This window comes from Thermobia domestica, chromosome 10 (assembly GCF_964235325.1).
Source record: "Thermobia domestica chromosome 10, izTheDome1.hap1.1, whole genome shotgun sequence".
NCBI lineage: Eukaryota > Metazoa > Arthropoda > Insecta > Zygentoma > Lepismatidae > Thermobia > Thermobia domestica.
In genome coordinates this window covers 246,320,192-246,333,290 of record NC_137463.1, presented here as the reverse complement: position 1 = coordinate 246,333,290, position 13,099 = coordinate 246,320,192, and the positions used below count along the sequence as shown (strand labels likewise).

Sequence of the window (13,099 nt, the reverse complement as noted above, 5' to 3'; positions counted from 1 at the left end):
TACAAGCATGCCGAATTTCTTTTTTTCTTTTTTTTTTAATTACAATTCCAAGTACCGGTACCTAAAATATGAGATTATAGGTCCAAAAGAAGTCCATTTAAATAACATGGGTAATTTCTCCATTCCGCCCTTTAGACCACCTAAAAATTAAAAATATTCACTTTTGGCAATTTTTCTGTGGATTATTCCTAGAAATCTACAATTATGCCAAATTTCAACTTTTTACGTCAACCGGAAGTAGGGCTACCCCTTTTAATTATATCAGTTCATGTAGTTTTATATATAGTTGGGAAGGATAACCAGTGCTGCAATCAGTAAGTGTGAAAAGAAAATACAATTTTCATACAAAAATAAAAACAATTTTACTGGTATATCTACAAGAATTTACGTGATAGCAAAACTGGATTGCCTATGTAAAAATACTATAGAATTATGTAAAATTATGTCTGTGACAAAACAGGTGCAGACAGTGAAATAACATTTACATACTCTATTAATCCTGTGTTATATCTACGCATCTATTTAACATTTGTATGAGAATAAATCCTAATTTTATGTTTATCATTCTTCCTAAAGAAATTCAAAAGGTTACCAAAAGTGCTGAGACTAAATTTGTAACTCTAACACACTTTTAAAAACGTTGATACTACTCCTAAATCTTCATCTCTAATTCTTTTACTTATTCTTTATTCTAGTCACGCCATTAACGCATACTTGGTAACCAAATACGGAAAAGATGACTCTCTTTACCCTAAAGATCCCAAGAAACGAGCAATTGTTCATCAGCGACAGCATTTTGACTCTGGAGTCCTGTTTCCTAGAGTAAAAGAAATATTTGTAAGTATTAATGTAATTTCCTACTCCTTCTGTCAGTCTTAAGTGTTTTTGTTACGTTTGTCTTAACAATTGGCTCATACAAGTGTATACACACGAAAGAATTTATAAATTCTTTACAGACATATTTACAGATTGTCTGAAGTAGTTTAGTACTCCCACATTTCTTATACAAAAATTACTGTTATCTTAAGATAGCAGATTTGTTTACCCTGATTACATTTTTTTTTATCTCTTTATAAGATATGATGGTATTACTCTTTGAACTCGAAAGAAAACAAAGTTTGACATGGAGAAATAGGATTACATAACTTTTTATTTATAAAGGTAACCAAGAAAGTTCTGCTGCTTTTTTTCATCCACCACCTTCAAACATCGATATGTCACCTAAGACATACCTCGAAGATCAAAAATAGTCCCCATCCGCATCGACGATCTTCTGCCAACGTTCTGGAAGTCCATGAATTCCATCACGGCAGAACTTGCTAGGCCGTGAAGCGAAGAAGGTATCAAGTGCATTTTCCACCTCTACTAGGGATCTGAACTGGTGTCCTCTAAGGTGATTGTCCAAGGAATGGAAAAGATGATAATCAGACAGTGCAATGTCCGGGGAGTATGGCGGATTCAATAGTATTTCCCATCCAAGGCGTAGAATGGTGTTTCGGGTCATCCTACCATTGTCCTGTAATAGGAGGACCCCTTTGCGATTCAGAAGTACTGGCTTCAGACTTTTGAGTTTTTCTTGAACACGGTTCAACTGCTGACAGTATACAGTTACCGTACATTGATGCTCTGACCAATTTGTAGCAGTTCCCGTTGCACGATGCCGCGAGCAGTCCACCAAACACACAGGAGGACATTCTTCTGGTGCAGTCCTGGTTTCGGCTGTTTTGGAACCGGTTCATGGGATGCTAATCAATTATGACGGCGGCGTGAAGCTTCGTATAGGAATCACTTCTCATCACATGTCAACACCCTGTCCAGAAATGGCTCCCTCCTCAGACTAGACAGCAAAGAAACACAGGTGTTTGCTTGCGTTGCGTTCTTGCCCGGAGTAAAATCATGTAGGACCCATCGACCCAACTTGCAGTGCTTACCTAGTTAATGGAGGTGCTTCCCAATGGTTTCTCCACTCACATTGAATTTTAGTCCCAGTTCCTCACATGTTTGGCCACTGTTCGCCTCAATTGCTGCCTGAAAATCTTCATTTTATACATGTGATGGTCTTCCGGCACGTGGTGCATCTTCGAGTATTTCGCCACCGTCCATAAACTTGTTAAACCACCACTGCACTGTCCACGTAGCATGGCACCCTCACTAAAGGCCTGGTATATCTTCCGCTCCACTGCAGCGGCGTTTGACCCCAGTTTGAACTCATACAGCATACACGCCCTTATGACGGTCTGTGGAGGTCCCATGTTCATTCTGCCCTTACTCATATTCACGGTTTAACTAAATTGCCACAAGCAGGAAGTATGATGGATATACCCACACCAATAACTGACCTTCGCCTTATTTCCATTCGCATTCAACCCACGGTATGAGAGTCAATTGAACACACACTTTCATAAAAGCGGCAGAACTTTCTTGTTTACCTTTATAGATAGTTTTACAAATAAAGTTGTTTTTTGTAAAAATAAGGTACATGCCACTTTCAAATGTTAAAAGAAGAACAGAAGTAAAAATACCTGGTTAGTCAAAGTAGTCTTCGACTTGCTGTAATCCCATGATTTTGCAGTTACCCAACTAATGATCGGATTCGATGACAAAAGAGCCCTAGAGACGATTCCACTTGACGGATAAAGTCACGATGGATCAACCCCACCGTAACGAGCCATAGAGATTGTTTCACCTCGACAGATAAAGATATGATGGATCAACCCCACTGTAGCAATCCACAGAGATGGTTTCACCTCGACGGAAAAAAATATGATGAATCAACCTCATTGTAAGTATCCAGAGAGATGATTTCGCCTCGATGGAGAAAGACATAATGGATCAACCCCACTGTAATGATCCACAGAGATGGTTTTGCCTCGACGGAGAGATATATGTAGATCAACCTCACTGTAACGATCCACAGGGATGGTTTCACCTCGGTGAAAAAAATATGATGGATGAATTTCACTACAATGATCCAGAAAGATGGATTCGCTTCGACGGAGAAAGACGTGATGGATCACTTAAAATGTAGACAACTATACTAACTTCTGGGTAAAGAAGTTATTTTGGAAAAGTCCTGGACGTTGTTCATGATTCAGCCACTGCCCTATGATTGACATAGCAGATCTGTTTTTAATCAGAAGTGACAATCCGATGTAAGATACCTTCCAGATTATTCCATACACAGAAAACTACACTCCTCCAGACAGTAATCTTCGTTGGCAGCTTATAAGACTCACAAGTCCAACTTTTTCACCTTATCGAATTATAGTGGTGTAGTATATGCTTTACTCGTCTCCGATTGCACGAAACTTTTTCGAATCTCCTCTTCCACAGCATTCTTAAGCAGCTAACCAGAATGTGCTTTTGCAAGATGGCCACAAATCTCATTTTTCAATGTCGTGTCAAAAGGTTAGCAATTTTACAATCCAAAGGCGTATGGTTCAACCACCTGTTCTGGCCTCAATGCACCGTTAATATTTTTTGCGGCTACATGTGTAGAATGTCCAAGTTTGAACTCGTAAAAGAAATTTACTCGCAATAGTGTGTTCTACGTTCACAATTTGTTCTCTGTAGTACACTTCACAACGAACATTGCATCATAACTTGGTCCATCCATTGGTTGCGTTACACACGGTAATTTCCGACCAGTAATTGTAATTGTAAAATGCAATACAAGTAAATACGTTTAGGGAAGGTATCATCAATTACGTACGTTTAGAATAAGTTTGTTTAAACTTGCGACTGAACATAAAATCCGTGCTAAGTACCAAAAATGGAAAAGTTTAATGTAAAAATGTGGTCTATGTGCCTAACACTCCTCAGTGAAAAACTGGCTATCTAGTATTCACTGTGGAAGTAGTTCAAATAATCCCCAGAATAATGTGTGTGTCTATATGTCCCATCAGTTCTGAAGTAAATTGTGGGTTGTTTACTCAAAATTTTCGTTTTGGCACCTAGTACGGATTTTATAGCCAGTCTACAATTAATCAGCTTGTCTTACGTATTTCACGATTTGCTGTAATTCGCTGTTTACTACAACGACATCAAAGCAGAAACTAGCACTAGAAATACCTAAATATATTCTGATCCCTTCGGACTCCCTTCAGATCCTATTAATTTGTCTTTTATAATTGTATTTCAGACTCCTATCATATTCCATGGCGTTACAACTGTTTCTGATGAGAAGAAATCTAAAGTTCTAGAAGCCTACGGTTTTCTAGAAAAATTTTTGAAAGGTTATAATTGGGTAGCCTGCACACCTAATCCAACAATTGCTGATTTGGAATGTTACGCAACTGTTTCTAGTTTAGTGGTAAGTACTACAAATGCTTTGGGCAAAACAAGAGTCGTAAGAAAATGATTCAAAATTAACTTTTAAAAATAGAGGAAAATGTTATTGCCTATACATACCTTATTTCCAACATCATTGTTACCCAGATACACAACTTACATCGGTTCCAGTGACAACGAGAGTGCAAGATTCAAGAAGTTGTATTTTTGGTTCCAAACAATACTTCATCTTTCTTCTCGGGTAGACGATATCTCGATTGATTTGACGCAACTTTTTACTCTTCCTATCCTAAGCAAGACATTTCATGTCAACGTAAATTTTCTTCCCTTCATCTTCTATTTTTTTCATTTCCATGTACTTTTTCTTCCCAACATCCTGTTTTTTATTTCCATGAATTTTTCTTCTCTACATCTTGTATTTTTTCATTTTCATGTACTTTTTCTTCCCTACATTTGTATTTTTTTCATTTCCATGTATCTTTTCTTCCCAACATCTTGTTTTTTATTTCCATGAATTTTTCTTCCCTGCATCTTGTATTTTTTCATTTCCATGTACCTTTTCTTCCCTACATTTGTATTGTTTCATTTCCATTTATCTTTTCTTTCCTACATCTTTTATTTTTTCATTTCCATGTACTTTTTTCTTCCCTTCATCTTGTATTTTTTTAAATTTCCATGTACTTTTTCTTCCTAACATCTTGTTTTTTTATTTCAATGATTTTTTCTTCCCTACATATTGTATTTTTTCATTTTCATGTACCTTTTCTTCCCTTCATCTTGTATTTTTTCATTTTCATGTACTTTTTCTTCCTTACATCTTGTATATTTTCATTTCCATGTACCTTTTCTTCCCAACATCTTGTTTTTTTATTCCCATGATTTTTTCTCCTGTATCTTGTATTTTTTCATTTTCATGTACTTTTTCTACCCTACATTTGTATTTTTTCATTTCCATGTATCTTTTCTTTCCTACATCTTGTATTTTTTCATTTTCATGTACCTTTTCTTCCCTTCATCTTGTATTTTTTTAATTTCCATGTACTGTTTCTTCCTAACATCTTGTTTTTTGTTTCCATGAATTTTTCTTCCCTACATATTGTATTTTTTCATTTTCATGTACTTTTTCTTCCCTACCTCTTGTATTTTTCTCATTTTCATGTACCTTTTCTTCCTAAAATCTTGGATTTATTCATGTCCATGTCCTTTTTCCTCCGTAAATCTTTTATTTTTTCATTTCCATGTACTCTTTTCTTCCCAACAGCTTGTATTGTTTCATTTCCATGTACTTTTTCTTCCCCACATCTTGTATTGTTTCATTTCCATGTACTTTTCTTCCCTACATCTTGTATTTTTCCATTTCCAAGTACTTTTTCTTCCCAACATATTTGTTTTCGTTTCCATGTTCTAGGTCAGAAAAAAATTTTGAGTACTGATAATATTGAGTTATCTTAATAAACTGCCATTCTATATTGGAAATGTGCGACTCGTTTATCTAATCTACAGTATTTGTCGTTACTGTGTAATTCAAAAGTATACTAGAACACTTTTCCTTTTTCACCCTATAGACATAAATCTTTCTATGTATGTATGAGAATTCTTATAGATATGGTGGCCAAATCATTACGACGTTCTTCTTCCTCTGTATCGGCCCTGCCTTGTTATTTCAAATTTCTGTCATAGTTCACTATCTATATATTACTTGTCTTGAATTGCGAATATTTTTCAGCAATAAATATTTTTGCCAAACTTATTTACGACGAGCATCTAGAAAGTAAGTTTCGAAAGTGTCCCAAGGCGACGCGAGTAGTCAGATTAGGACTGACTTGCGTATAAGTGGAGGACAAATAAGTGCCATAACCTGGCACGACGCGGTTGTGTGCAGTTAGTAGTAAGAGATCTGTGGTATGGTAAACATGACTGCAAGCATACAATCTTCCGCAGTGTGTGAGATACGCGCGGTAATCAGATTCCTCCATTGCTAAGAAGCTGTTGGCATCAAAGATCCACCGGAAGTTCGGACGCCATGGTGAAGGCACGATAATTCCCAATAATACGTAGCAATGTGCACGACGGCGTGACTGACTGCCCTTGGTTATGCCTCAACGGTGAAAAGCGTGTAGCAAAATATTCTGTAGAACCGGCGGTCCAAAGTGTCCGAACACAGTTTCCTCAAATTTCCTGTCCCCTGGTGCATAAGATCGATACCCAGCGAGTGCAGTTTCATAAGTTGTGTATGCAATTAGTTGTGTGTGCAACTGACAGCAGAACACAAGAAATGCCTAGCATCCGCTTTGGCCTTCGTGCTGCATTACCGCCAGAAAGGTGACCAGGTCCTCTTCGACCCAGGAGTGGAACATGGGTATCCTACGTGATATCAGAAACAGTATCGAAATACCGGTTCAATCCAAATTCAAACATTGTCCGAAAAGTGTTGAGCATCGTCTTCTGGAATCAATAAGGTCATCGGAACTTACTACTTTGTGGATGCGCCTCGTATTTCATTACGGATAGTGGGATTCATTAGGACTTTCATATGTACTTGTTTGTTATTTGATTTTGTCTTTTAATTGGATATTATTCCAATTATGGCTGTAAATGGCTGTCCTTTGTTTGGCATAACTCTAATAGGAATTTTTAGGTTTAACCTATATGTACCATTGGTTTAGTGGCGGCTCTTAAAGGAAGTTACATCGGTAAAATAATCATCATAAACTAAGAGAAGAAACCTTAGCTATTTCTACCATCTTTTATAACTGGTTTAGCTCAAGACGTACAAGACGTCAAATGCGACTAAAACATTAAATAACATCTCTTACCTTAACTTCAGCGCCGTGACTTAGATCTTTCTCTGGGCGGGCAAGCATTAATACGCGTATTTGGTCCCCCTAGAGAAGTTGTTTTTCTAATTCTTGAGCCCCTTTTCCCATCTTACTCTTTATGGCGCCCCGGAGCCTGTGGGCCCTCCCGCAAAGCAAGGTCTGCGGCCCCTTGGTTACGCCCCTGGGCCCGTTTCACACTTGACAAATTAATTAAGGGAACAATATTAACAAATCTCAAAGCCATACGAATAAATATTATTTTTAGGGCCCCGAATAGTAGACATTTTTTACTGAAATGGGGCCACGGCTCATTTTTATTTTATTTATCTTTTGTGTGCAGTTTTGTTTATGTAATGAAATGAACCCGTTTGATGCTTCATTTATAATTGCATGTTCGTATCATATATAGAGTAAGAAAATTGTTTTAAAATAGACCACCTTCGAACGGCGGGGAGCATGCCTGGAGGCAGTTGCCCCCCACAAGTTACGGCTCTGCTTAACTTGGTAATTAAAAAAAAAAATACAGACGTGACTTCCTTCGAGATCCACCACTGAAGCAATGTACGCAATTAAATGGAACGAACTATCTTTGTATATACTACTTATTTTTATTTTAAATAATAAATCTGGTAATTTGCATTGTTATATTTATATTTTTGTTTTCTTCTGTAGCAAATCGTCCCAGCAACTGGATATCCTAATGTATTGTCTTGGCTAAACCGCTGCAGCACTCTACCAGGCGCCAATGAAAATCTGAAAGGAGCAAAAGCACTCGGTGACTACGTCAAACAGAGGATTCAAGGATAAAGCTTCTGAAACACAAACTCATCTCTTTAAATTCTTCTCCATATTCAGCTTTCACTATTCCTCTACAGACAAGAAAAATGTAAATACAGCATTATTGAGCAAACAATTGGTTCGATGAAAGACAATAAATAATTTTGCACATTATTATTGTTGAGTTTGTTAGTTATTTCACACCTCTTTCAAATTATGCAAGTGCAGTTGCAAGGCTTTTCCGACCTAACACTTAAATAAACTGTTCGTGGTGTCCCATCTACGGAAGAAATAGGATATCAGCTTCAATTGTCTGGCTGCGTCATGACAATGTTGGTTCCAATCCACACGACTGATGTTGCCAAGGCAACAGTGCTAAATCTGGGCTGTAAGTGGAGTTGCTAGAGTACGTTTGTATTATCTTGGCACGATTCCCGCCAGTGCACTTCGTTGGATTTTAAAGTACTTTCTGCTAGCACTCAGTGAACGTTTTAATCCAATGGGCGTCTTATTGGCTTTGTCATATAGGTGACTTTAGTTGTCAGCCAACCCATCAAATGAGGTCATTGGTATTTGGCGGGTATTTGAAGTGCTTAGTTGCCACACGCGAAAACTTGTGTTACAGTAACTTGTGAGCGGTGTGGCGTTTTGCTGTTTCCTAGCGTATTGTAACTGAAGTGCGGCGTGGCAAGAACGCATTGCAGACAGATCCATCCTTTAGGCGGGAAGCGTGTCAAGATAAAACAAACGTCTACTCTAACTGACCGGTAGTTTACAGGTTAACCAGTATTTTGTCGGACTCAACTATACATTTAAAGATTTAAAATATAATTCTTCTTCATCTGTTTCGAGGCTCCCAACTGGTACAGCTACACAGTTGAAACTGATACATTATTTCTTCCTTGTATGAACTTATGCAATGCAGGCCCGTTTCCAGGGGGGTCTAGGGGGCCGCCCCCTAAATTTTTGCTGCCCCTCCTCCAAAATTTTCTCTGTAGGCTTGCAAATGAACTATAATGATGAAATATAATATGGTTGAATCGGGCCCCTTCCCTATATTTTTGGGCTGGCTACAGGCCTGCCATGGATGGCTTATAACCAGTAGGGCCGCCTATACACTATAGGATAGATCCTAGGAAATCTCATACGATTTGTCCTAGAGTCAAAATCTCAACGTGTATGGCATCAGATCGCATGTTATTTCCTGTGTTCTGAACGATCCTATGAGATTTCTTTTGTTTAGAGCACGCTCTATTTCAAAAAGAAAATTTGTAAGATTTCGATTTAAGCGACATTAGGTGAGAGAAAGTAAAAGCAAAACAACTGAAAACAAACAACTAATGCGGTATGTTTTACTAATTTATCTTCTGATCGTGCAGGTTTACTTTTGGTTCACCACTCGAAATAATTGTTGAAAAATTATAATTTGTCACTCATTTCCTTATTCTTATTTCCTAAATGATTTGCGCAAAGCGACATAAAAATATCTCACATGGAGTATATATAAAATTCAAAGTGGCCATCAAAGGCAATTATTGAAAACTACAATTCTTTTACGATTTGCCTATAAAAGTGGCGTCCGGATGTATAGTATAAAAACGATAGCGCAAAAAACAAAACAACCTATGGTTGGTGACCACTGGAAAGCACGAATGCTATTTAACCGAATCAGAATGGGTCGAAGCGTGGGCCAGAGCGTTAGTTAAGGGGGTGCGTCCGAATGAAGCAGGCGCGTCAGCGAAGGTAGTAAAAACAAGTGGATTTTGGGCAATAATATGAGTTTGAATAGTACTTATCCGGGTATCAAGCTAGTAATGCTCCACTTGTAAACATAAATTACAGGTTCTGTAAAGTGTGCAGAAATACACCGGTAGTGGAAAATAGTATCACCGGTCATCTTTTATATGCACTCACTTAAGAAAATGTTTCGCAGAAGGCGTACAGGAGAACGTAAAAAATACAAAATTTACAGGAGAAATGGAAGATGCAAGTACTTAGACCTAACACAACTTAACCAAATCTTACCTAATGAAACTAAACTAACCAAATATTAATAGAAAAAGCGAAATTCTATCATTTTTGAAAATATGTCTTTATAAATATGTCTTTTTCATGTAAAATATTGAATTTTACCTATAAATCTTCTAAAATGCGGTGCGCCAAAAGTACACCAGCAACCTTCTGATTTTTATGCTTTTTTTTTTTTTTAAAAAAAAAGGAGGTATCCAATTTAACAATATAGCGCCTGGTATTAATATTATTTGGATGTGCAGTATAATTAGCATAGGAATTCATCAATTTTGTACTTGAATAGAACTATTTCATAATATTGAAAAATGTCATTCGGTCAGACAAGAAAACTCCTCACCTCATATGGCACAAAACGGCAGGATTTCCTACGAGATATGTCATAACATTTTTCCGAAGATAAATCCTAAGATATTTCCTAGGATTTATCTTGTAGTGTATAGCTGGTCTAGTAGGATATTTCATCAGGCTTCAACTTTCAGAATAGCCTCGAACATATTCTTTGATAGTTAGATATTCAAAACGTCATACGTCAGTTTATAAAACTTCACGAGAACCATACGTATTAGAAATACCGAAAACCAAAGACAATTCAGGAAAAGGAAAAATTCTATCTTTGGTAACTTTACCCTTTATAGAAGTTTCTGGTTGTTGGGTCATTTTTCAACTTTATTTTTGTAACTCTCAACTGCCAACCATGTTGACCATTAGCCTACATAGAGAACTCTCTCGTGGCTATATGGTTAGCGTATGCGTCTTTGACAAGGGAGATCCGGGTTCGATTTCCGGTGTGATCTTATGTGACGCTGTTGGTCTACGTTTCATATAGCCTCGGTGCTGAATGGGACACTAAAATGCAATCCAAATGCCAAAGATTAATGTTCTAAGGACAGGGGAGTGACAAAAAAATTACGTTCAGCCAGTAAATCCAAGATTTGTAATCCGTGCATAAGGCAAACAATAGCGAGAAATTGCGTTCTCATGATGACAAGAGACGAAGTGTCATTATTATTCCAATCTATTAGCGATAGCATATTTTCTCTTACTCTGCAAGTTTATCTTGCAACTGATGTTGATTGCTGATTAGCTCAGTTACGTGACAATTCTCTTCTACATTGCACAGTGGTGCCAAACACTTCATAGGCGAATACATAAAACTTCCAGAAAAATCATGATATAGTTAAACGGTAGCTTTCGGTGTCGATTATTATTATTATTATTATTATTATTATTATTATTATTATTATTATTATTATTATTATTATTATTATTATTATTATTATTATTTTACTGATTGAAACGGTATTTTTTCTTTTACCTGTAACAATCACTTCCCCGTTCTACCGAGCTTTGATTGGGGTGAGAGTAATAGAAAATTTTATTTTATCAAACTCTTTTTCCCACTCTTTATCCCGTCCACACTCACCACTGCACATTTTTCTCAGCAACTGCTATATTTTTGTTCAGTTCCCTAAAATATCTGGTTTTATTTTTAGCAAGCCACGTGATTCTTCACCCCTCACAAGTATGTAATCTGCCACAAGCATGTTTGCAAAGCGCACTGCAACAGCAAATTGCTCTGCAAGGACTGTCAGGTGTAATCAAAATACATGTGACAGAAATTACTCCTAATAAAAACAGCGTATTTCTATGTATAAATTTCTAATGTTACAGTACTATAATTCAGGTATTGTTTGAAAGAATCATGAGCCACCACTGACAGTGTATACAGCGTATAAAATTTACTGTAATATAAAGAACAATCAGGTACATTGCCCTTTTTATTGTACGTTAAAAATTTTAACTCCCTGAAACAAACTTGATCTATTTTTGAACAAGAAGCATGCCTGGGTCAAAACTACCCAGGCTTAGTACTTTACGTAACATTTTTAGGCTTGGTACTCTAAGGGTTAATACGGTGTAATCTTCTTCATACTATATACATTCTCTAATTGAGATATCCAGCCACCGGGTAGAAACAATGGGAAACCACAAATTCTTTGACTAGTTTTCTCTAATACTTTAATTTTGGTTGATAATTTATTATGTATTCTAACTGCCATATGTATATCTCGAACCTTGTTCATATAATGAAGCATTATAAAGAAGCATATGGAGGTCATTTTTGTTTATAGTGTTATATGAGTATTTATTTTTATTCAATTCTGAAATAGACCTCAAGGTTTCTTTGGCAAAGATTGAAATGTATATTCAAGGTGGGCCATTTTAATTAATCCACGGAAATATCTGAAAAATGATAAAACATAGAAGAAATGTTTGAAGTACACGTTATATATTGCTAAGGGGGAAAACCATTTCCGCCAAAGGTACCCCTCTCCACCCCAGTGCATTTTTTAAGAAATCGCTACTGGGTATCCAGGCACAAAAGGGCCCTTGACACACACAACAAAATTCAAACGATTTTTTTTCAAGTGCATTTTTGTATAATGTACACTTTTAATATAACACAAAATGACGTATTTGTCAGACTTCTGCTAACCGTTTCATTTCCGATTCAACACATTGCCATCAATACAGGAGCGGACATTTTCGTTTTTACATTTTAGCGCAGATCCGCCTTCAGGTCGGTACTTAAAGATAAAACCGTACTGTGTTATCATAATTGAATATTTTCCTTTATTGATTGATTTGTTTATTTTTATATAAATATTGGACATGGACAGGACATAGACAAAGAAACGTGACTGGTACAGATGGAGAGAATACAAAACACCCAATGCAAGAGACAAACTACTCAACAAGGAAATGACAATACCTGAACTTGACTAAACATTTTCTAACGAAATCATTTTATGTGTATACGTATGTATTCAGTACTAAATATGACTACTAATACTTTATTTTTTAAAAAACAATGGTATCAAAATTTATCTTTAAGGTTTAAAACTCATCAATGGTTTAAATCATAGCATGTAAGCTTTTTCGTAAGTGGTTCCAGTTCTGCTATAATTTTTAATATTTAATTCTCAATCTGTTTCACATTGTTTGGTTTCTCCCTTGTTCTTAAGCGTGTTATTCCACTTGTAACTGGTTAATTTCTAGTATTATTTGCATACTTGAAATTTTAAGCTGTTTCATATTTGGTTTATTACCTGTATTATGTATTAAAGCATTTTAGGTTATTTGTTAATGATTATACGATTGCTATTATTTCTACACTTTAA

At 36.4% G+C, this 13,099-nt stretch overlaps 1 protein-coding gene across 1 annotated transcript in view; it reads left to right on the top strand.

Annotated features, from left to right (window-relative positions):
- The window catches only part of LOC145663143 (glutathione S-transferase 1-like), a 28,665-nt gene extending 20,605 nt beyond the window's left edge, over positions 1-8,060 (top strand). The window contains exons 4-6 of the mRNA XM_081729459.1: positions 696-837; positions 4,142-4,312; positions 7,782-8,060. Coding sequence (XP_081585585.1) covers positions 696-837; positions 4,142-4,312; positions 7,782-7,916 — 448 coding nt within the window. The 3' untranslated portion in view covers positions 7,917-8,060. The remainder of the gene's footprint in view (positions 1-695; positions 838-4,141; positions 4,313-7,781) is intronic.
- Positions 8,061-13,099: the final 5,039 nt, after the last annotated feature.